The following is a 25,318-nucleotide window of genomic DNA, read 5'->3' as shown; positions in this document are numbered from 1 at the left end:
TTATTGCATGAGCCTTCACCAGTCGTCTGCAATATGCTGCTTACATTTCGATCCCATAATTTGGAGTCCAGACAAGGCGGCCTTCCGCCGAGCCAAACAGACACACTGCTGTTTCACAACTCTATTTCTTTTTCACAGCAAGGAAAGGGTAAACAGATTAGGGACACGAAGAAAGGAAACGTGTGTTTATGTGTGTGTTACTCGCTCCAGGCCTTCCACGAGTGCTCTGCCTGGGCCTCCACGCGGCCGACTCTGGCCGAGCAGCAGGAAAAGCTCGAGGCGACTCGGCGGCTCAGACTTATGCTCCATATTGTGCATTTGCCTTCAAGTCGTCTGACATGTACCATCTCTGTCTGTGTTTCAGTGGCCTTCCTGGGAGACATCGCGCTTGACGAGGAGGACATGCAAATGTTTAAAGTGGACAGAATAATCAATTTGGCGCAGAGGACCGTCCAGATTATTAATCATACAGGTAACGATGACCAAAAACACTCTTTCAAAAAATGACATCTTGAGGTGAAAGTCCCTCGTTAAAGTGTTTCAAGTGTTTTGGATTGGCACTCTAACATACCATGCAATTGCAACAAAACACCGGAAATGAACATGATTCACAGCAGCACCTGTCGGAGAGCCGCTTTGCGTTCGTCATGTCTTTAAATGTTCATGCCTGCATTGGTCCTGTCATCACGGCACATTGCTATACTTGTATAACCGTGTTCGGGCGTAATTGAAAGGCTTTGTGAGCTTAAATGTTGCCCTTTAAATAAAAAGCAGTATTTAAGCAATAATCGTGACTCGTGAGTGAGTCAGCAGGGACTAATGAGCTTCCAGATCCGATAAACTACAGGTGAGCGTGAACCAACAGGTATGTGCATGTTGCTGTTTGCGCTTCAGTAGTGATGATTTTCTGTTTTTCACTAGAGTTAGTGAGAGGAAAGGAAGCATCGTGCAGGATTAAAAATACATTTCAACTGCTCTCAAAATATCAAATGGGCAATATTGATTTATGGACTCAGTGGTGACCCCTGAGGCAGAGTTAAGACTCAAGGCTTTGGACTGCAGATGGACCGAGCGTGTCTACACTCATCTCTAAATTTCAATGTGTCCACAGGTTAGTCACTGCACATCTAATAGTTGTGTAATGGAACGGAGGCTCTCATATTAAAAATGAATCGCAGTATCAGTGCAGTTATATAAGACTCTGCTTATCAGCCTCCGGCTGCAAAGACAATGTGTCACTTTAGTATACATACCAGATCACCTTACACAGATGTGTCCTAATTGGTAGTCAAGGCAACCTTTATACGTTGTTGTATCTACCACTGAGGCTGCCACAGACGTCCTCTATCTCCAAGAGTAGAATGTTTCACTTATGTATTGCATCATTAGGAATGAACTACTTCAGTATTTTTTAAGAGTAGTCAACTTTTTTGTTTCAAATAAAATGTTTTTATTTTTTATTAACATTCTACTCTCATTCTTTCAGGATTAATTGTTAGTGTACGCACAACTTTTTATTGTTTATTATTAAATAAAACTCCAGGAAACAAGACAAATCCTTATTTAATTCTGTGTTTTCCTTACAGTGTTGATTAATTAAGTGTTTGGATTTAAAACCTTTTCCAATGTTGTCCCTACACCTTATGAGACAATGAACTTCTGATAAACCTGAAGCCAGCAGCCGCATGCTTAACCTCTTCTTTTCTACAGGTGTCGTTGTTTCTCTTCACAGGATCCCAACTCTAATCCTTATTTTTCAGCCCTTGTTATCTGACCTACATAAGCAAAGAGCATGAATAAATTTATCAGAATAACAACTAATATCACCGTTGACCTAAAGTCCTCCCTGCCTAACTATAAATGATGGCGCTAGATTTAATCATATTATTGCAATTAACACATCTTCCTCAAGTTTTGTCTTCCCAGCACTCTTTCTTATCAGTTAAGCAAACCCATTTGGCTGTTATCAGACTTTTTCTCAACACATGAACAAATGTCCGTGCTAATTGATCTCAGCAGGCTGCTAAGATTCTCTTGCAGACTGAAATTTGACAGAACACATTGTTCTAGCAAAAAGCTGTGAAAACTGTGGCTCACATGTTAATCAAATTTATGAGGGCGCATAGTTGACCGGGGGCTTAAAGTGTTGTTATGGACTAACAATCCATTAGCAGGATGTTCTGGGACCAGATGTACATGTACTTGTCTTTGTTTCTACAGTGATGCTTATTGTATGAAGAACAACTTTATTGTGCGAAGGAATCTTTTGGCCTGTGGCCTTCGTCGGGGTTATCTTGATGTCTCTCAGTAAAGTTGTTCTTTATACTGGTAAGTGTTGTGGAAGTTTTGTCCTCTTCGTCTTATATGGCATTGAAGCATCACATAAATCACATAAAATTACCTCATAGAGGTCAATATCTTATATATTTCATTATTTATTAAGCTCTGGAAATCAGGGGCAGGCATTAATGTAAAATGGGAAGTTTTCATGTGTTCTGAAACTTATCGTGTCTCAACCCTTTTAATCGGAACCTTTTATTGCCAAGTATGTTTTCACACACAAGGAATGTGTCCTAGCCGGTGGTGCAACATTGGACAATAACATAAACAAACTAGAACGGGCACTCGGTAGAGCGCATACCTTCGCATATCACAAGATTGGGCATTGAATTATGAACATTTTGGCATTAGTTGCATGCCAATTGGATAACAATTGACCGTGCTATGGTAAAAAGATGATTTTTACCTTTCCATGACCTTGACCCGATCGATCCCAAAATCTAATGAAATGGTCCCCGGATAATAACCAATCATCCTACCAAATTGCATGTGAATCAAGAAGACTTTGACCTTTTCATGACCTTGACCTTTGACCCGATCGATCCCAAAATCTAATCAAATGGTCCCCGGATAATAACCAATCATCCCACCAAATTTCATGCGATTCGGTCTAATACTTTTTGAGTTCTGCGAGTAACACACATACAAATAAATAAATAAATACACGGCGATCAAAACATAACCTTCCGCATTTTCAATGCGAAGGTAATCAACACAGTGCATGAATTGAAATATATTAAATGTACAGAAGAATATAAAATGTAAACGTTATGTTATCTCTCTATTAACATTTTGGTAAAAAAAATAATAATAACAATATGAAGGTATACGGGCATATTGTCTTTCTTTATGAATGTTAATTTTATAGTTTTAAATCGTGACTTCTTTCCAACACACCCATTACATTCCTGCACTGTGTGCAAACCTCTGAAGTTTTTTCTCCTACACACATTGACTGTCCCTCCTTACAAGGACATGTATATAATGTGTGTTCAATGATGTAATAATGCATAATCAAAAGGTCAAGAATTCTTAAAACAGTAAAGCCTGGCTGTCCCAAGAAAACAACGCTGTCTGTATTTCACCATCTTTCCTTTTAATTTGGATGCACTCTTTCCTTTACTGTTCAACGTTTTCTGTAAAATGGGTTTGTACCAGATGATGGCGGTTACATTTGCTTAATTATATTTGCTTAATTATAAGTGTCTGTTCTGCAGCTTAGGGAAGTACAGATTGTGCTACGTGTGGTTCACATGTGGCTGTTTCTTATTATCACCAGGTTTAGGTGGGAGCTTAGTCGCCATGGTTACTCTGCATTTATGTGCGTTTGAGTGACATTGAAGTGGTGAAATTAATTTGGAAGAAGAAATAATTCATCTTCAAGAAAATCCATTTGTGCAAAATTGGAAGACAATGTTACTTAAACAAACGTCTCTTAAAGGGAGTAAATGTATTTTCAGAAATTATAAATAATAATTCATTTCTGAATGTCATTGAACCTTGAAGCAGTGTAGCCTACTATTGTTGTAAGATAAAGGTCTATTGTCATTTGAGGAAATATTCAAGGGCAAAGTATATTTGCTTTTCATACAAATGTGAAACACATTTTAATAATAACAATAATGTTTTTTATGTCTTTATTTGAAATCTTAAGGATCAACCAACCAGAGAAGGCAAAGTTCACTCCGCAGGAAAAGGGCTGCCACCTCCAGACCTGAACGTGTTTGGCCTGAAGGCGTCATTCCCTATGTCATCAGTGGAAACTTTAGTGGTAAGTAACTGTACATTCACTCATCCCATGTATTCACGTACATTAATTTATTTTTCATTTAATTTTAATTTTATATATACTTTTAAATGTAATATTGGTTTCTTGCTATTCCACTTGTTTTGCTTTGCCTCTCTGTGGAGCACTTTGTAAACATTGTTTTTAAAGGTGCTATATAAATAAAGTTATTATTATTATATAAAAAATATAAAAAAAGTATCAAGACTAATCTTGAACTGAGAGTTGCTCCAAATGAATAAAGAAATAAACCGATGCACTGATGAAATGTGACATCCTGTCGAAAGGCAAAATAAGTAATGCAATGTTTTTGTGATAGACATGCAATTCGGAAACATTCGGAGATATTAGAAAGTGTCACAGCTTTGCATTCTGATTTCACATGACTTCATTTCCAGTCACTCTCTATTCAACTCCACGTCTTGAAGCTGTTTCCAGCTGTTGCCGTTTCTATTCAGCTCCCCGTTTCTATAAAATGTGTGTGCGTGTGTTTCCGTCAGCTCCTCTGATCTCACCCTCTCTGTCGTTCTATTCAGGCAGCCAGCGGGCAATATTCCGCCAAGCCATGCGGCACTGGGAGAAGCACACCTGTGTGACCTTTGTCGAGAGGACGCAGGAAGAAAGCTATATTGTCTTCACCTACCGGCCATGTGGGTGAGTAAGTGTTTTTTTTTAGCTCCCACGTGAAGGAACTGAACAATGGTCGGCCTCTGTTGAGCCTTTGTTATCTGCAGCTAATCATTTAGCCCCTGAGTACCTCTACTTGCTCCCTGCGCAGCAGCCTTTCACCATTGTTCATCCTCGCTGTTCACCGCCTCTGTGTGAGTGGTTGATTCAGCCCCATACCAGCTCTGAGAGAGACAGATGTTTCCTGTGGTTCATCTTCACTCGGCATCAGTCACAGACAGTGTTGCCAGGTCCGCGGTTTTCCCGCGGAATTGGGCTACTTTTGAAGTGTTGCCGCGGGTTGAATTTTTTGTCCGCTGGTTCGGGTAGACCTATTTTGCATGCTAATCACATGAATGTCTTTAAATAAAAATCCATATTTTAAATGAAATAATTTATTTATACCCAAATCCTACCAAACTGACTCCAGATCAGCACGTACACACATGGACATGGACTTTAAAAGCAGTGTATATGGTTTGGCACGGGCATATTTTGAGTTCTGATATTGGGCTGGTTTTTGGGCTGGTTTTATTGGCCATTGGGCTGGTTTTGGGCTGGTTTTGATTGGCCATTGGGCTGGTTTTGGGCTGGTTTTGATTGGCCATTGGGCTGGTTTAGTCACACAGACCTGGCAACCCTGGTCCCAGAGCGCTTGTGTCGAACACGGTGAACAGAGTTGCATCCAAGGGCGAGACTTCCTCAATAACACTTCACTAAAGTTAGGCTCAGTGTCCACTCAGCAACTTTTTCTTAAACACACTCAGGCAAAGTGCTGCTGTAAGTGATTATTAACCTTGTTGGGTGTGCAGGGCTCTTTAACTTAGCCATGAAATATTTCAAAATGTAAGAAATAGCTACTGTTGGGGGGCAAAAAGAAGTTCAACACTTTTAGTTTGAGAAAATGATTGTGAGGAGAAAGACGGCAGGGCTGTTAGGATACGTATTCGAGAGGTTCCCAGGGGCAGCGCCGCCGCTCCCATAATGCGCACTACGCTGTGCGTAGGGCACCAAGTCCTGAGGGGGCATCACAAAATAGGCAACAAAAAAATCCTCATAGTTATAATAACAACAACGCTCGCCGTGGGTCCCTTTCCTATCTCAGGGGGGGGCATCATGAAGAAGTTACGCTTCGGGCACCAACATGGCTCGCGGCAGCACTGCCCAGGGGACACACAAACCTCAAACTCTTCCAGTTCCCATGTTTTAACCTCACACAGATTTAAACCACAAGCTGGAACCATTATGTCATTAAACCCAATGCACCTCTCCCGCTGATATGTATCATTCAACACGAACCGCTTAACAGAAAACGGATGCAGCTTATAAAAGTGAGCTTTTTCCAGCCATTTTTATCTTGGTAACTGGTCTCCGGAGCAACGGGGATGACATTATCCGCGCTGGCGGCGGTGGTTAGCGGTGGTTAGCAGTGGGATCGCAACCGGACTCCATCTGTCCTGTGCAAAGTTCAGGGCGTGTCTCGGGAGAGCCCGGCCCTGGCTCGCAGTAATTAAAGAGCGGCCGTCTGGCCCACAGGGCCGCGATGTGTGCGCCTGTCCTCCCAACTCCCACACTGAACCTTTCATGTCACGCTGAGATGGAGCGCTGCAGCCAGCCAGCTACCACCGTCGCACTCAGCAGTTGCATTGGCAGACGGATGAATGAATGTCACTGCTGTGTGCGCGGATGACGAGTCTCCTCGCGAAGCTCGCCTGTAAAACAGACCAGAGGTTGTTGCGATAATGTTGCTCTCATTTACGAGCTCCATTTTATATGTACAGAGCATGTACAAATATAGGAGCTGGTAAACATTGTAGAGCCAAGGAGACATTCCTTCTTCTCGTCCCCAGGGAAACATAACTTGTTTTTGGGTCTCTCGCTGTGGTTTCCAGATTTTTTTTTTTCATTCACCAAAATATTAAGTCCAAGCTTTTGTATGACACTGTTTGTATGTATGTGTGTGTGTGTGTGTGTGTCTGGTGGCTGATTCTCAGGTGCTGCTCCTATGTGGGTCGTCGTGGAGGGGGCCCCCAGGCCATATCCATTGGGAAGAACTGTGACAAGTTTGGTATTGTGGTGCACGAGTTGGGTCACGTGATTGGATTCTGGCACGAACACACGCGGCCGGATCGAGACGAACACGTCAGCATTATCAGGGACAACATACAACCAGGTAGGAGCCCAGGTCTCATCGATCCCTCAGCAATAATGTTGGATAGATGCAGTAAGAGTCAAAATAATAAAAGTAACACATTTGTACACACAGAAAGTCTGGGCTAGGCTGGTAAAAACAGAAAAAAACACCAGTGGGGCATACGCTCATCGTCGGCCTTCACGTGTTTATAGAACTGGTCGACGGCATATAAACAGCTGATCGTGACAGGCAGTATCCGGGCCAGCCTTTTCAAATTTTTGTCTGTGAAATATAAAATGTAGAATTATTTTGTCATCCTAAAATGCATAACATCGTACTGTGAAACATTAGCTGTGTCTTGTATCTGTAGCCGCATTTTAAGATCCATTTTTTTGGAAAGAGTAAAACTGTATTCACCTTTTGCCAGACATGCATACATAAGGTGGCACAGTAGGACTCTTGCTTCATATTTCAACTGTGCTTTTCCCTTCCCTTTTTCCTTTCACAGGACAAGAGTACAACTTTTTGAAGATGGAGCCGGGGGAGGTGGACTCTTTGGGAGAGGACTATGACTTTGACAGTATCATGCACTATGCCAGGAATACATTCTCCAGGTAGGAGCCAAGTTCCACTCCATACGCCCCAGACATGAAAACTAGTCTTAGACTGAGTCCGGCCAAGCTGTTTCCCACTCTGCTGCAACCTTTTAACCCATTATCTTTATTTTCCATTTCTGCTCTTAGAGTTTTATGAGTATATAGATCTGTAATGCACTAGCTCTGTGTCTACGGGCTGCTGCTGAGTAATGTGGCAGGGTTCCGAAAGAGAAGAATGAAACACTAAATTCTCCCCAATAATAAATCACTAGAAAACTAACATTGAGAATAAGCTCAAGTTTCTCTGAATGTCTATCTTGGTACAGAATTGTTTCCTCATTTTTTTTATTTCAAGCGCAATGTGATGGAAACTGTTTTCTTGGACAAGGTGGGTCCTTAGTTTATATATTTATAAAGTATGTCCTACATAAACGCCCATGTTTTGAACCAAGGACTCTTCCTATTGTCTGTTTCTTTTGGCAGATGTATTTTTCATGAACAATTGATGCTCACATTGCATAGGGCCTTAGGGACGTTGGAGGAGCACTAATGAGATTTATGCAATATTTGGATAAGATGAAGCTGTTTTTTGCTGTAATGTAAACAATACTACACTTGCATGAAGTACATTGTAGCAAGAAATCAGACGTGTCTGGTTCCATTTAGCTTTCTCCCGTTGGGACACAGAGTGGATCCGAGTAGATCTGTCGGTTACACAACCAACCACATTTTTGCCTCATAGGTTTTTTACCAGCTTGTTCATCTTTTCACTCTCAATGTGGCATCAGCACCAGGTCTGAGCTGTGTTTTAAATAGTTAAAATCCAACGCCTCTGAAAAACCTGAAATGATTCAAATTATTATTCAGTTTTCTTTAAAGTAAAAGGCGAGTCTTTGAAGCCTTCCCACGACCTGTTCAAATTAGGACTCCTCTTTGATTCCTGCCCCAGTGAAGCAGCATCAGTCCTGGGGCTGAGCTAGCACAGCAACGGTTGCCCTGCTTCATCATGACAAAAAATGTCATGTGCTACGTTCGAGGCGACGTGAAGCTCCTTGTAAAAGTTGTGCTTTCACGCCATGAAGCAGCTCATTACGCTCCCAAAGGCTCTTTGAAGAGCTGTTAGGTGATTAGTCTGCTGCAAAGCCATCTTAGCAGCTTCATCACACTATGTATATAACTAGAACGGGCACTCGGTAGAGCGCATACCTTCGCATATCACAAGATTGGGCATTGAATTATGAACATTTTGGCATTAGTTGCATGCCAATTGGATACAAATTGACCGTGCTATGGTAAAAAGAAGAGTTTGACCTTTTCTTGACCTTTGACCCGATTGATCCCACAATCTAATCAAATGGTCCCCGGATAATAACCAATCATCCCACCAAATTTCATGCGATTCGGTTTAATACTTTTTGTGTTATGCGAGTAACACACATACAAATAAATAAACGAATAAATAAATAAATACACGGCGATCAAAACATAACCTTCCGCATTTTCAATGCGAAGGTAATAACAAATGCCTTGCTACTAATTGTTGCATTCCAAGCAAAATGTAAGTAAACCACTAATAACTAGAACGGGCACTCGGTAGAGCGCATACCTTCGCATATCACAAGATTGGGCATTGAATTATGAACATTTTGGCATTAGTTGCATGCCAATTGGACAAAAATGTATCATGCTATGGTAAAAAAAAAGATGTTGACCTTTCCATGACCTTGACCTTTGACCCGATTGATCCCAAAATCTAATCAACTGGTCCCCGGATAATAAACAATCATCCCACCAAATTTCATGCGATTCGGTTCAATACTTTGTGAGTTCTGCGAAAGATTTTGACCTGTTCATGACCTTTGACCTTGACCTTTTCTTCAGTCTGGGATAATAAACAATCATCCCAATTTTCCCACATTCATTCGTTCAACTTTTTTGAGTTCTGCGAAAGATTTTGACCTTGACCTTTGACCCGATCGATCCCAAAATCTAATCAACTGGTCCCCGGATAATAAACAATCATCCCACCAAATTGCATGCGATTCGGTTCAATACTTTTTGAGTTTTGCGAATAACACGCATACAAATAAATAAATAAATACACGGCGATCAAAACATTACCTTCCGGCATTTTCAATGCGAAGGTAATGACCTACATCCCACTATAGTGCAAGGAATCTGTTTGTCTGTCGGTGTGTCCTTTGCATATCTCCTGAGCCGCTCATCGGATCTACTTCACACATGGAGGCTGCATTGTTTGTTATCCATTGGAGTGCTTTGTCAAAAATAGTACAATTCTGATATGCGACATGTTCAATATTAATAAACGTTGAGTAAACAAGCACACAGCGCTCTGTGCATCCTCGGGGTGGGGTGCAGGGCTCATTGACTGCAGCTCACCTTCCAACTGAAATCATCCTTACTTTCCTGGAGTGGATAGCCAAGTGAAAGGAGAATTGAACCGGAGTGTACTTAACTAGTCCGTGCTCTACTTTAGAAATGTAATAGTTGTGTCAAAATAAGTGACAATTCCGCCTTTTTTGAAAATGACCGTGGCTACGTTCATTAGGATAAGATAAACCTTTATTCATCCCATGCACAGTGGGGATATTTGCAGGATTACAGCAGCACAGTGGACAGTGCAACAAGAGATATCAGGAGGGAAAAAAACGGTACAAACGGTATTATAAATAAATATGTAAATTGCATTGGTTGTTGGTAGTGCTTGATTTTCTGAAGTAAAACTAGAAACTTGGGGCCTTTTGTGTGAAGTCGTTTGTATGAGCGGCCAAGCATGGGCCCGTTCTCAACAGGGAGGTTATAAATGGGCTCTGCACCAGTGGTAAGGAACGGAGGAGTAGACATCTAATTGTCCCAATTAATGTTTCCCATGTGTTCGTCCTTACAACCCAAAGTCAGTAGCCTGCGGCACATTCTATAGCCTATGTTCCATCACATACCCTCATCTAAATGATTAAATATTTTTAATGAGTTTTACAACTCTATTTATACACTTGTAGTTCATTACTGTAAAGGAGAATTATGCTGCGTTCACACCAAAAGCGTTGCGAATTCTTCGCGCGATTAGGTCCCATGCAAAGTCAATGCACAGACACACACACACACACACATACATTCATAGAAAGCATGTGGGCAAAATCATAGCAAATCACAACTTGTTATTCAATATATACTTTTTATTTATTTGGGTGAAGGGAGGATACTTGATGGGGGGCATAGCTGCCCTGTGTCCATGCATGCTTTGGTATTGCCTCGCTCTCTTTGCTCAGTAAATCAATTCACGTAACTCTAACATGGTGTTTCTTAGACTTTGATTAAACCAAATCTGGTATTGGATTAGTTGAATAGAGAATATCCTTTTTATAAAAGCAGAACTGTGAAAATGTGTCGCCCTTACTCAACACTTAGTTTTGTCTCCAGCTGAACTCATTCCTTTCTCCCTGTCAAACACAACATGAAGTTTTTCCAGATGTTGTGCTGTTGTTCAGCCCACACAGGTGTTTGGGCGTCAGAGGACAGATCTTATTGGAAAAAGCTGCATGACAAACAACTTCTCAGGCTGCCGGTGATTCAAAGTCTTCTCCACCAGCTTGGTGACTGCAAAACCAAAATATTCCTCTTGGGAGAAGTTGACTCAGATTCTGAGTCATCCTTGTAATTACAAAAGCAGAACTATACGCTCCCGGAAAAGAGCTTTTTTGACATCCATGTACATTTAGAATGTTTCGCAAGCATCGGCGACCGAACTTTAGTCGTGTAAATATTATGGTTGCCCCCAGCTGACATGTACAGGATATGACTTTGGTTTTCTGTATGAAAACTGCATTTTGACCCTTGCCTGTCTTGCAGAGATAAACAAAGTGGAAACCTCTTGGACAGCTGCAGGTCACTTCAACTATGCAATGTTCTACCTATAGCAGCCGTAGTTCTGACAGCCTTCAGTGAGCTGGAGTGGTGTAATGTGATCTATGGGCACACAGACGAGGCAACCCAGATCATTACTTTACTCTGATATGAGAACCAGCTGTTGGCTGTCCTGTTTTATTTTTTTATATATATATATTTTAATTTACTCGCCCCTCAATGTCAGCTACAAATATACTTCGTACCATGCCCTGGCTTACTCTCTGTGTATGGGCCTCTTACTAAGTCCAGTGCCTTACTCTTGCGGTAAACGGATTCTGAGAAGCAGAGTCTGTCTGGATGTCGGCTAATGTACAGAAATGCCTGTCATGCCCAGTTCCTTTTTGTTTTTATAGTTTTAACTATGTACTGGCTCTGTGGCACTCTGAGATTCTTGGATGAAGAGTGCCTTCCAAATGGAATCCATTGATATTATTATTTTTATTTATAGTGCGTCCAAGCTGTAGGTCGAGAATGCACTTCACACAGAATGGAGCTGGAATATTGCAGGATTTGAATTAGCTTGGTTTAGTGTAGTATTGAACAACAAAACAATGTATACATCTATATCTTTCATCCCTGTTTTTTATATTTTATATTTTATTTTTTATTCTTGTGTGTTTAGTTTATTGGTGCTGCTACTGTTACGACAAATTTCCCCTTGGGGATTAATAAAGTATATATCTATCCATCTATCTAAAACCGCACATGTTGGAATGGAGTCATAAATTAACACCAAATCCCCAAAATAATCCTTTTTGTTCATACCAGCCACAGCTATTTCTCTCTCTTGGGTTTTCAGGAATACAGGATCATTTTGTGACCTGAAGAAAGTCCACTGGAGCTAATACTTTTTTTCCCCAAAAAAAGAAAGTGTTCATTGAGGACAGTCTGAGCTTATTTTGGATTTCAGTCGACTCAACCCTTAAAAAAAACAAATATTCATGTAGTTGCTGTCATCTTAGTTCAGGATTTGGACTTTACCTATTGATTCTCTAAATTCGTGGTATGCAATGCAGTCTGCCGCACAATGGAGCGGCCCTTTCCGAAAGTATGTTTATTTGGGGTAATCCGTCCTGTTCGCTTTTCACTCCTACTCTGTGGCAATCCTAATTCGTGGAACTGTGTTGATCAAAAAGACGGTTTCGACATTGAGAGAGGAATGGCTGCCGCTGCTGGGGAATGTTTCACAGAGCTGTACGAGCAAACAAGAGGCTCCTGTTAGCTTTTCACAAGTCATTCCGAGTACTTTCTCTTGAGCGCCGATTGGCTGATTTACCTGTGCCAGTGTCTTTCTTTGTCACACCATTATTAGCCGCTGTGTTTGCCCGGTGTTTTACAGTAAATCACTGTGGGAAGCCAGGGCCTTTGCTGCCGCGTGTTGTTCGGAAGATTTCATGGCTGGTCTTGATGTTTTGCTGGGTCTCCGGGGGACAAGCAGGGCTGATCCCCATGCTTTTTGTCTCGGGTATATTACCCGACCCACAACTCTGCCTGCCCCCTCCTTTGCTCCAGAGATATTTTTCAGGACCGGTGCATGGAGCTGTGCCAACTCAAATAGAGATCTGCCAGTGTGCCCTTTGTCTGCTCTGACACCGGCTGCAGTGGCGTTTTTTTACCGGCAGCCAGCATACGGGCTCCTGGAAGCTTACAGGCAGACGGGAAGGAGTCTAAACTGTTCGCTCAGGCTGCTCTGTTTGCACATGCCTGGCGTTGATAGGCATGTCACCATGGGAACGACCAGGGAGCCAGGCCATTTCTCGCCAATACTTTGACAAAAAATAGAGATGATAAACTAGCAAAGTGTCAAGAGAGACAGCAGTGGGAAATGTGTTTTTTTCTGTAGCTACTGTTCTATCATTTTTTTTACTTGGATGCTTCACCTGATCGTTTTTAGTTTGTCCACATCCCTACCTTCATAGCTTATGCAATTTATTGAGCTTGCACAGTTCCTCTGGAGAAGGGCTTAAGCCCTGCGATTGGGCCCATGTGTAGGGCAGACGTGTGTGAAGGATGATGTCAGCCTTAACCTCAAACAGACTGTTTAACCCTGACTTCAAAGGAAGGAACACTGGCTAAAATACAACAGATGGACCGTTTCAGTCATTTCTGAAAGAGACGAGGAGATCTGAAAGAATCATAAAGTAAACATCAGTGTTTTGAAATCATAATAAAAAAGAAACTTTACCTACATATACAGTACATTGATGGGAGATGGAGGGACATGTGGCAATTGAGATTAAAAAAAGAAATTATAGATGTGCAGTTTGTATTTTAAAATAATATTATAATCTACCTCGTTAGAAAATGATGGGACAGTGGAAAAGCGACCACTGATCGTTTCCTTCTGATGTGTATCTATCTATAAGATGTTTTGTTTATGGTCCTATGATGTTACGTTTATAAAAGCACAAGCGGGTGTGTCAGGATCATGATAACTCTTGTGTCCACACAGACGTGGGTGTGCATGAAGGCCTCATGCTTTCTAATTGAACTGGTGCCAAATCTCATGACAAGCATTAGCATTGTGTTTTACATGGACTAAATATTGACATATTCCTTTACATTTTACATCACATTTTTTTAATGTATTGAGACGTTTTAATGTTTGAAAATGTAAATTAGTATTTTAGATGTCTGCTTTAAAGTGAATATGAAAATGAGCTATCCATGCCCCTGTAGTCTGTCCTGTGTGATTTTATGTATTTGTCTATAAAACAGGCACATAATGTTTGGGTTAGCCAACACTGGCAGTCCAAAATCCGTTCATAATAATGTTTACAGTTATTGAACTGCCCTCTTGATGGTAAGTCACTTCATCCTTGAGCAAACATGTTTTGTGGTGTGGATGCATGTGAGAATAATCATCAGGATTGTGTGCATGCCGGCTGGGTTTTATTCAACATTAACATCAGTGTCTCTTGCTGAATTACAGGGGCATCTTCCTGGACACCATCCTGCCACGCTACGATGTGAACGGGGTGCGACCACCCATTGGCCAGAGAACCAGACTGAGCAAAGGGGATATCACACAGGCACGCAAACTCTACAAATGCTCCAGTAAGACCAAAAGGACAAATGCTGTGTGTGTGTGTGTTGCATAGCCCTAAAAGAAAGAAAGAGCGAGAGAGAGAGAGAGAGGCCTGCATCCCCTTGTGCCATCCCTAGATGCAGCTCACACTGTGTAGAAATAGCCAAGCATCTACTCTTGATATGGTGTGGTTCCTTGGCTACAGCATCCAAGATTCCCAAGCTGGGATGAGTGTAAACACTATCCAGAGACAGGAAGTTTGTCATCACTGGTTCCCAGATAGATGCAGAAGAACAGCTGTTCTCCAGAGGACAATGACTAAAAGATTGCTGGGAACACCGCTCATGGAGGCACATCCCAGCCCTTGCCGTGTAAACTGTGAGGCTATCCACGAAGGAGAGTTACATAAGCCTGACCCTGTTCCCAACCACTCGCTGTGTTCAGGATTCCAGGGATAAGAGAGGATCCACCGCTGTTGAAGTAAACCGAATTTATCGCAGATGCACGTTGAGGATGGCCTTCTGCCGAATAGATTTTATGACAGACGGTTCATTGTAGGTCAGGCCTCACATTAAAGCTCAATGAATAAACACGGGGATGGTCTCCAGAGCTGGACCTGCCAGTGTGGGTTTCAACCGTATGTGTCTGCGCAAGCATTCTGGCTCTTCATTCAAGACGAGTTCTGTCTCGCGAGGAAGACAATGACTGGTTGATGTGACGCACATTGGGGGGGGGGGGGGGGGTGAGTCTCCACAAGAAATCCTTACAGAGCCATGGATCTCCCATTGTGTGCCTGAGTGCGTGTTAATGGTTTAGGACTGGCAAACCTCTGCCAAGCATTGTTACACGCAAGTCTTAGCTCAGCGATTCTTGTTTTTATTGCTTCCACACAAACCTCAAGGGATGCAATGAATGTGAACAGTTGGGGGTTATGTTTTCCTGACTCCTTCAAAACCCAACCTGAGGTCAAGATAACACAGAGTATAATAATAATACATGCATACATCTGTCAATATTGACCACTATAGATACAGTTTACTCTCTATAATGTCCTCTCTCTCTTAATTAACCACATATTTCCCCCACTTGAGTCTCCCTCGGTTCCTTGAGACCGTGCGTGGCGTTTTGCACGTTTTATTTTTTGCCAGTCGAATAAAGGGTGCTTCTTCCCTGGCAAGGCGTACATAATGCATCACGCCCTCCAGAGGGCTCGGTTATTTATAGTAAGCCAGGTTTATTTTCAGAGGATGCTCAGAGAAAGTGTCTCACACTCTCAGTTCCTTTGTGTGATCTTCATCTGGAATAGATGGCGGAGGGAAGGGGAGAGGTGCAGGGCTGCGGGTGAATATTACAAGCAGATGTGCTCTTTATGAACATTAAAGCCTTTACTTCACATTCAGTGTTCTAATTCCAGCATCCAGCATCTGTCGCTGCAGCACATTTTTCAGGGGATTTACTTCAGATCTGATGTGTGTGTGTGTAGTTTGAATTGGTGGCTTAGGTGTTTTCAGGCAAAGGCACGTTGGCAGTGCATCGTGCTCACGACTCGGGCCTTACGTGCGGGTTTGTGTGTGTTCATGCACAGGGTGTGGGGACAGTCTGCAGGACAGCAGCGGCAACTTCTCCTCCCCGGGCTTCCCCAACGGATACTCAGCCTATAAGCACTGCATCTGGAGAATATCAGTCACACCGGGGGAAAAGGTATGAGCATATGAAAATACCAGATCATGCCTGGAAACTAACCGTGCACACAGATGTGGTGTCTCTGTTGCTCCGTGTTTACCTGAACGCGTCCGTAATCGTGCTCTCTTGGTTTTTAAGATCATTCTGAACTTCACCTCCATGGATCTGTACAGGAGCCACTTGTGTTGGTATGACCATGTGGAAATTCGAGATGGATACTGGAGGAAGGCACCTCTCAAAGGTCAGTTTTAACGGGAGATCGCTGTTACTAACACTTGACTTCATTATTGATTAATCTGACCCCAATTTTTCCAATTCACCACAAAAAGGTGACATCTCCAATATATTTATTGTCCAACAAGTTGTCCACAATTCAAAGATATTCAGTTTCCTATCATACAAGAAAAAGTACAGCAGTAGTTAGACGTAACATAGGTTTCACATGGGTTACAATTTATGAAGATATGTATATTATGTACCGAAACTATAGGGTAAAACATTGTAATGTGTGAAAAAAGGTATAAAGTGACTATTACTTCCAGCTAGTCATACCATTTAAGAAATGTAAAATTCTAAAATACAGAACTGTTTAGTTCTCGTCTATTTTTATGTTTTTGCTGTGTCGAGGAATTTCAGAGCGATCACAAGTGTCGTGAATAATCAAATATCGGTTTGTATCTTCACCTGTGACCCAGGACGCTTCTGTGGCGATAAGCTGCCAGAGCCGATCATCTCCACCGACAGCCGACTGTGGATCGAGTTCCGCAGCAGCAGTAACTGGGTGGGAAAAGGTTTCTCTGCCGTTTATGAGGGTAAGCATCCATTCCTCGACCTCGCTGAACCCAATTCCAGTCTGCCGCCCAGCTGACTGAACGCATGGCCAGTCGCAGATCCAACAATGTGCTTCGAGGCTGCAGTGACATCCATCATTGTTGGCTCTCCTACTGCTGATGTGTCAGGCACTTTATGCAGCATTAATCAGATGTTGGCCGGCCCTTCACGTTCCCCCTCCATTGTTTCCAGATTGTGCAAAGGGATGATTCGTGTTTGTGTGTGTGGGAGCTGGTAGTGGAGGCATTTCAGCTCATCCACATTGTGTAAATCACAGCAGTGAGCACACTTTTTGTTTTTTGAGAGGCATGTGGTGCTGATATTGCTATCATGAGAGCGCAGTATTCTTTTCATTTGATTCAATTGTTTGTGTTTCACATGCAGCCATCTGTGGTGGGGAAGTGAAGAAAGACAACGGCCAGATCCAGTCCCCCAACTACCCCGATGACTACAGGCCGAACAAAATGTGCGTGTGGAAGATCACTGTTGCTCAGGGCTACCACGTAGGCCTTACCTTCCAGTCCTTTGAGGTAAGATGCCAGTCCTTTTGTAGTAGTAGTCGTAGTAGCTTTTATTGTCAATTTCTTCACATGTTAAGACATACAAAGGAATCGATAGGACGTTTCCCACTCTCCCACGGTGAAACATATAAAAGTGCACAGGCACAACAGACAAGACGAGACATTTCCTAAAACTAAGTAAACATAAAGATTCACGTAGAGTTGTTATAAATACTATATATATAAATACTATATATATATAAATACGTAATACAATTTCAATACAATTTTAAACAAGTGAATACAAGTGATTAAAGTGCAGAGTTTTGAGTGATTTTTTTTTAGGGGGGCGGGGGGATTTTCAGCTTCCTGTCAGACTGGAGGATATGGCTGGGGGGAGTGAGGGGTAACCATTAATTAAACTTATTTTTGGGGAATTGGAGATTTTGCTGATGTCCAACTCTAACCTCAAACCCTCTAACCTTCCTCAGATTGAGAGACATGACAGCTGTGCCTATGACTACCTTGAGATCCGTGACGGAAACTCTGAAAACAGTCCCCTAATGGGCCGCTTCTGTGGCTACGACAAGCCAGATGACATCAAAACCAGCTCCAACCAGCTCTGGATGAAATTTGTTTCAGATGGCTCTGTCAACAAGGCCGGTTTTGCTGCCAACTTCTTCAAAGGTCCGAGGTTACAGGTTGTACATTCTCGAGAGAGAGAGAACGTCAACATCTGTTTAATCTGACACATTTCAGCAATCGCTTAGTCGGTTATCCTTTGAACATTATGGAAGTACACGTTTAATTTCTGATGTTTTTGTGCAACCCTCTTTTTTTGGCTTTGATGTTAACGGTGGGTGTTTCTCTCGTAAGCCACCGAGCCAGGGGGCCGGCAAAAAGGGTCCTGATATATCTTTGTGTTTTCAGAGATGGACGAGTGCTCCAAGCCGGACAACGGTCGCTGTGAGCAACGCTGTGTCAACACATTAGGCAGCTACAAGTGTGCTTGTGACCCAGGCTATGAGCTCGCTGCTGACAAGCGCAGCTGCGAGGGTAAGTACAGGGAGAAAAGTCCCCAGCCATACTCACCATGTAATTTAATGTTAAAGCACTTGACTCAGTTAGCTCCCTAGATACAATAAGTACAGTCATTTCTAAAAGCCAGAAAAGATACCAACAGTGATGCTTGTACTGGCCGGGCGTGCACACAACAATACAAGTATTATTTTTATGTTAAATGATATGTTGCTGTTCAAATCTTACTGTAACTACTAGTATACAAGCTGTACAATATATGGTTGACCACTTAACCACTCCCCTGGAGAAAGTCAGCTACTACTACAGCTTTGCCATATGCGTCGATATTCAGCTAATGCAGTTTTTTGTAAAGACATATACACGTAGAGAAATAATAAACTGGCACCATATATCCGTATAGCAGGTAAAAACAGCTAAGTACTGTAACTTTTACGATTCCAACATTTCACCTTGTCCACATCTAATAACTCTATCAAAAAAAACATCTGTTGCCGTTGGTAAGGATGCTGCATATTGAGTTTTGCGAAAAATAACCAGATGAGGGGCAACGCCAGTTGTGCATTGCGTAACTGTAACAAAGTTTGCCTGAGTCCTCACGGGGGGGGGGTCAGGCAGTAATACGGTTTATTCCAGACAAAAGGATTCTTCAGATGACTTTCATTTCAGCTGTATGTTTGCAGCATATCATTTTGTGACATAAGTTCTTCTCATGTTGTGTTTTCTCTCCAGCTGCATGTGGAGGCTTCATCACCAAGCTGAATGGGTCAATCACCAGCCCGGGTTGGCCCAGAGAGTACCCCCCAAACAAGAACTGCATCTGGCAGCTGGTTGCCCCCACGCAGTACCGCATCACTCTGCTCTTTGACGTCTTCGAGACTGAGGGCAATGACGTGAGCACTGGGGTTATTTTCAATCGGAACGGGGTGGGTTTGTTCTATGTTCTCTCTCTTCTCTCTCTCTGTCATTGCAACGAGCCCTCCTGTCGTCCTCGTGTTACATGAATAAAACCAGATAAAATGTTCACGTGCTCCATTCCCGTGCTCAGGTTTGTAAGTACGACTACGTGGAGGTGCGCAGCGGGCTGTCGGCGGATTCAAGGCTCCACGGGAAGTTCTGCGGGGCAGAGAAACCAGAAGCTATCACCTCCCAGTACAACAACATGCGCATTGAGTTTAAATCCGACAATACGGTGTCCAAAAAGGGCTTTAAAGCACAGTTCTTCTCAGGTGAGTCCCCCGACGGTGAAGTCTTCTCAGTCAATCGCTCGGAGCTGCGATCTGTCGGTCTGGAGAAGGAAAAAGTCTTCACGGTGGGCTCCCCTGTGCTTCCTCAGACAAAGATGAGTGCTCTAAGGAGAACGGTGGCTGTCAACACGAGTGTGTCAACACCTTTGGGAGCTACAGCTGTCAGTGCAGGAGTGGCTTTGTGCTGCATGAGAACAAACACGACTGTAAAGAAGGTACGTCACCTCAAACTCGTCTCTTTGGTATGCCGGCACATTGATTCTCCCCCCTGGGCGGGCCTCGGAGTCGATGGGCACAATGCTCACTCACGGTTTGAGACTCTTCCATGTCAGAATGATATAGAGGTCTGCATTGAATCAGTGATGTCTTCTACAGCTGGCTGCGATCACACTGTGAATAGTGTGAGCGGCATCATCACCAGCCCCAATTGGCCGGATAAATACCCCAGCAAGAAGGCATGCACCTGGGCACTCACCACCACTTCAGGCCACCGCATCAAAATCGTATGCGCCACTTCCTCCAGCTCTCTGTATAATTCTACTTGTCAGTCACGGATTTATTTGTGTGTCGATTATTTGTAGTTTATAAGATTGCTAAATCCATTGAGGACATCCGTGTTTACTGCCGTGAGAAACGGTTATGCCATTGGCTAACAACGATGTGTGGCTCCCTCTTCCGTGTATCTTATGCATTTTTGTCGACTGTCTTTGACAAAAAGATTATATTTTTATTATTTTTAAGGTTTGCTGAAAGCAAATCAGTCACCAACTTATCATATTAAAGCATGCAAGACTCTGTTTCTAAATTACAATAAAGCCAGCATTGTCAAATATTTCCAATAGCTTACCTGTGTGCTGAGAGAATAGTTTTTTTATTATCAGTGTCGACAAGTTTTCTAAAGATCACAATGGATCACTGTTAAGAAAACAGCATGTTATTGAAATGACAGAAGCATAAAATACTTTGTTTGATCTCATCAATTTCTATTTCCACCACACTTCTTTCAACGTTCTCATCATCTTGTTTTGTCCAGGCCTTCAACGAGCTCGACATGGAGGCCCACCTGGAGTGTGCTTATGACCACATTGAGATTTACGACGGTCGAGATGGGAAAGCTCCGAGTCTGGGTCGCTTATGTGGCACCAAGAAGCCCTCGCCCATCACCTCTAGTGCCAACAAGCTGTTCATTCGCTTTTTCTCTGATAATTCTGTGCAGAAGAAAGGCTTCGAGGCGTCCCATACTGCAGGTAAGAATAGATGTGGTTATAACAGAACTTTATTTCCCTTCCTGCTTGAGAAAAAGACACAATAGTAGCTGAGAAGGATTACAGTAAAATCACTATATGTTTTTTGGACATGGGTTACATATCAATGCTCAATATTCTCATATCAAATGTCTTAATGGTTTTTGGATGTAATGCTTTTAGGATTTAGTTTTGGGAACAATTCATCACCCAGTGTGAGATTGATAATGACTTGTATCCAACTACAGAGCATGTTGAAGAATCCTTTATGTCAGTATGGCTGTAAAACCTCATATAAGCCAGAGACCTTAGTACAAGCAGCTGGACTTGTAGCTCGTCAACGTCAACCTCTGCTTACAAAATATCCATCTCAATTTTTCCGGACACAGAGTGTGGGGGTCGTCTAAAGGCTGAGGTCAAAACCAAGGACGTGTTCTCCCACGCCCAGTACGGGGACAATAACTACCCCGGAGCCTCTGACTGTCAGTGGGTGATCTCGGCGGAGAAAGGGTACGGAGTGGAGCTCATCTTCCAGACCTTTGAAATTGAGGAGGAGGCGGACTGTGGATATGACTACATGGAGCTGTTCGATGGAGCTGACACCAAGTCTCCACGGCTGGGGCGTTATTGCGGCTCAGGGGTGAGAGCGTTTTGCTAACGAGCACTTCTTCCTGAATGTCTTTTCTTGGTTTTTCTAGCACTTTTTCAGGTTTACAGTATAGCAGAAGCAGGACTCAAATAATTGTTTCGGAAGTTTGCGTTGCTGTTGAATAACCTCTGCCGAAAGACTTTAATCGGTGTGTTAAAGTTGACGTGTTCCTCTGGGTTTGAGATTGATGCTGCGGAGGCGGTTGTGGGTCAACGCGAGCCATCACTGCCGGCCGCCGATAACTTATCAGAGTCTCAGAGACATAGGGTTGTAGAAGTGAATTAATCAGCCAGTGCTGAGGCTGCAGCCCGAGTCTGGAACAATGAGGCCAGCAGGGAATAGAAACACAGGTCAGAGAACAGCTTGATTTCATTTACACACTTCCATAATAAGCTCTGGCCTTTTACACACGCCTGTTCCTGTGAATGAGTTGCTGGAGGGGACATAACACCCCAGAACCCCGGGGAGTCGCTCCTCAATCAAGTTTCCTTTTATAAAACAGGTCAAAATAAACTGACACAATTCAGTCTCATGTAGGGTAAAAACTCATTATCGCGTGGGTGGGGCTTACTATCAGCCCGAGGGCTTTTCTCCGTTAAACAGCCGACTACATGCAGTCTACATTTTGCTGCTGCGTGATAAAATGTGTTGGCCGCTTTCTTCTTGTGTTTTAAATCTCTTCGGCAATAAACTACGACTCAGGCGGTTTTGTAGATATTAATGTCGTGAGTGACGGCTTTAATCGACAGCCAGGTGTTTTACAGTTGGTTGCACATACTTTGCCCGCTCTGACATTACAGTCTTGTCTTTGTTGTCGCCACAGTGCTGAAGCCGAAACACCGCAACCAACTAATTATTTTTCAGTACGATGTTTCGAATTAATATAATAATAATAATAATGATAATAATAATAATATGTGTTTCGGCTATATTATATAATTATATTATTATATATGTCTATGTATAGACAAACAGCCAGGTCAAGTGCTGCATATTTTATGTGCACACAAAAAATAGAACATTGAAAATAGTTTGGCCGACTTTGTACTCCAGACGGTACACATAGATAAAGTGATATGCAGTATATGGTTTTGTTCAGGGAAGAAATGAGCTTGATGGAGCGGTGCACCTGGAACTAATCATCAGAATATATATTGTATATCCTCCATTCAATAACCGCCAAAGGCTGCATCAGAAACCATTTGGAAAGGGCCAGTCCTGAGCCGGACCCTTACATCCACGGCTGGTACAGAAGAAGTAGTCAGAAGCCATTCTTCGTCGTCACTGATTTGACTTCCCTTTCAGCATGTGACGAGTCTTTATTGTGACTGCAAGTGCAGTCAAAGAACCAGAACGCGACAGCACACATCAACCTGTCGTTTTGTTCCTCCTGACAGCCTCCAGAGGAGATCTACTCAGCCGGCGACTCCATTGTGATCAAGTTCCGCTCCGACGATACAATCGCCAAAAAAGGATTCCACGTCCGCTACACCAGCACCAAGTTCCAGGACACGCTCCACTCTCGCAAGTGACAAGCGGTGGCCAGAAGGGGCCGTGCAGGGCACAGGGGCAAACGGAGGGGCTCCCAGGGGAGGCGCCGGCCTGATGCTCGGAAACCTTCGGCCACCACTACCAAGACGATTCAGACACGACCGAACAGCCGCAAGACCACCAACCGCACCTCAGCTTCTAGGGGCTCTAGCTCCCCCCACAGACTGTGAGGAGTAAAGCCATTCTGCAGCACACCTTGTTTTTACCTTTTTATGGTTAGGATCGGGGTGGGAGGATGAACGTCCACCTTAGGCGGACAGTAGGGTACATTTATTGACCCAGATCCCTCCAGGTATTTTTTTTGTTAGTTTTCTTCTTTTTTTAACGTGCCTCCCAATGAGAGGCACAAAGGAAAATAGTGGATTCTCAGGACCTGTAGGAAGGCAGGCATCAGCTGGACAGATCCCTGCTTTTGTCAGGCCAGCCCACCACAGCCAGGGGGGGGGAGAGGAAGAGGAGGAAGAGGAGTACGGGAGGGTCTCCTGCTCTCCTCAATAGTTGCTCTCCTCTCCTCACACTCATCCTTCTGGTTCAAGGATTCCTATCTGTAAAAGGATTAGAAGGACTTGACTTGAGATTGTTGTTACTGTTTGTCAGTCAATTGCATGTAATTGCAAGGAAAGAAGGAAAACTGTCCAGTGACAACACCAGCATTTGTAATTGGCATTGTCCTGGCAACCAGTGGCAAGATTCTCATTGTTACCATTAACAAGGAAATTAAGGAAGCAGTTATCTTATTAAAGGACTAATACATGAATTGTGGTCCATGTCTTCTGGTTGGTAATTGCTTGCCTGATGACTTGCTATTACTGTACCTCCATGTATAAAGTAATGTGTATGATCTTACAAAGGGAACATGTGCTTTTCTCAGCTCAAACCAGTTAGCACTTTACAGTGAATTGTTCCAAAATCATGAGCTTATGAATTTTTGTGAAATGCAATGCCAGTTCACTTATTTTTAAATGCATTTTTATCTCTCTTATGCTTCTTTTTTTTTTTTTATTGCTCCATTTAGTTCCTTGGGCATACTTGAACATTGTGTGTGCTCTTAACAAGGGGTAATAAAGATATGAATTATGTTTCAGTGTTGATTTACAGTTCTGATGTAAAATAATTGCTGTCCAAAGAAAATGCTTTTTCTTGGTACAATGAAGTATTTCACAAGAACCAAATGAGCCTGGGTATTTATTGTTATAGTTATTACACATACAATGTAAAGGGGGAACAGTACTGTTGAATTTAGCCTTCTTATGTATAGCCATTGGTCAATGTTGAATATACTATGTTGCTCACTCATTCCTTTTCTCCATTTATTTCTCACTCAACACAATGAGAATAATGTTTCTCGGCATTTCAGGACTCCGACACTTCGGTTTGATGTCTGGCCCGTGTGCACAATATTGACTGATAACTGTAAATCTGTTTTGTGCCCTTTCAGTTAAACCATGTCCTGAGTCTCACTGGCTGAGTTGCTGGTTGAGTGCAATCCAGGACACGTGAGTAGGAGTATGACAGAGCTGAGTACTTAAAATGGCACATTCGTCTGTCTTTGAAATATTTTTATGACACTCTGCTAACATAAAAAACAACCAAGCCAAATATAAATACCCCTAATTATCTCATCAGCGATTTACTATTTATAGCTGGAGCTTGTCATTTGAGATTACAGAAGGAAAGCATTTCATTTTCTACCGTGCTAAATACTTGTTCCTCTACATCGATCTTTACTCTCCCTTATTATTGCTCCATTACCATTCTGTTATGTGTTTTTATTTAATAAATATAAAAGAAGCAGAGCAGTGTAAATGCACAGAAAACTGCAAGACTGTCGAGACTTAAATTGGCCCTCAGGCACGCAGATGTAACCAGGCTGAAGTCTGGCTAAACACACATCAAAAGGATTAAGACATTTATTTGATTTGGTTTAAAGATACATATTCTCAGTATATTTATTGTATTGTATGATAAAAACCTTGAAGTCATCAAAAAGATATAGTAAGTAAAATATAAGCCATAAAATTGTCCAAAAAAAATCTTAGTACAGTATGGCAAAGCTAAACAAAAGTTATAATATAGTATGTCATGAAATCGTAGAACG

The 25,318-nt window shown here is 42.5% G+C and overlaps 1 protein-coding gene across 1 annotated transcript in view; it reads left to right on the top strand.

Moving 5' to 3' along the window:
* bmp1a (bone morphogenetic protein 1a) overlaps positions 1-24,516 on the top strand; it is a 31,480-nt gene extending 6,964 nt beyond the window's left edge. Inside the window, 19 exon segments of the mRNA XM_056418564.1 lie at positions 365-472; positions 3,995-4,111; positions 4,663-4,780; positions 6,787-6,965; positions 7,435-7,540; positions 14,382-14,506; positions 16,063-16,178; positions 16,299-16,401; positions 16,856-16,972; positions 17,376-17,521; positions 17,983-18,178; positions 18,422-18,547; positions 19,262-19,422; positions 19,578-19,758; positions 19,866-19,991; positions 20,152-20,279; positions 20,810-21,023; positions 21,410-21,660; positions 23,067-24,516. Coding sequence (XP_056274539.1) covers positions 365-472; positions 3,995-4,111; positions 4,663-4,780; positions 6,787-6,965; positions 7,435-7,540; positions 14,382-14,506; positions 16,063-16,178; positions 16,299-16,401; positions 16,856-16,972; positions 17,376-17,521; positions 17,983-18,178; positions 18,422-18,547; positions 19,262-19,422; positions 19,578-19,758; positions 19,866-19,991; positions 20,152-20,279; positions 20,810-21,023; positions 21,410-21,660; positions 23,067-23,201 — 2,753 coding nt within the window. The 3' untranslated portion in view covers positions 23,202-24,516.
* Positions 24,517-25,318: the final 802 nt, after the last annotated feature.

Source organism: Pseudoliparis swirei, chromosome 7 (genome assembly GCF_029220125.1).
Source record: "Pseudoliparis swirei isolate HS2019 ecotype Mariana Trench chromosome 7, NWPU_hadal_v1, whole genome shotgun sequence".
Lineage (NCBI taxonomy): Eukaryota > Metazoa > Chordata > Actinopteri > Perciformes > Liparidae > Pseudoliparis > Pseudoliparis swirei.
This window is presented reverse-complemented; position numbering and strand designations above follow the sequence as displayed.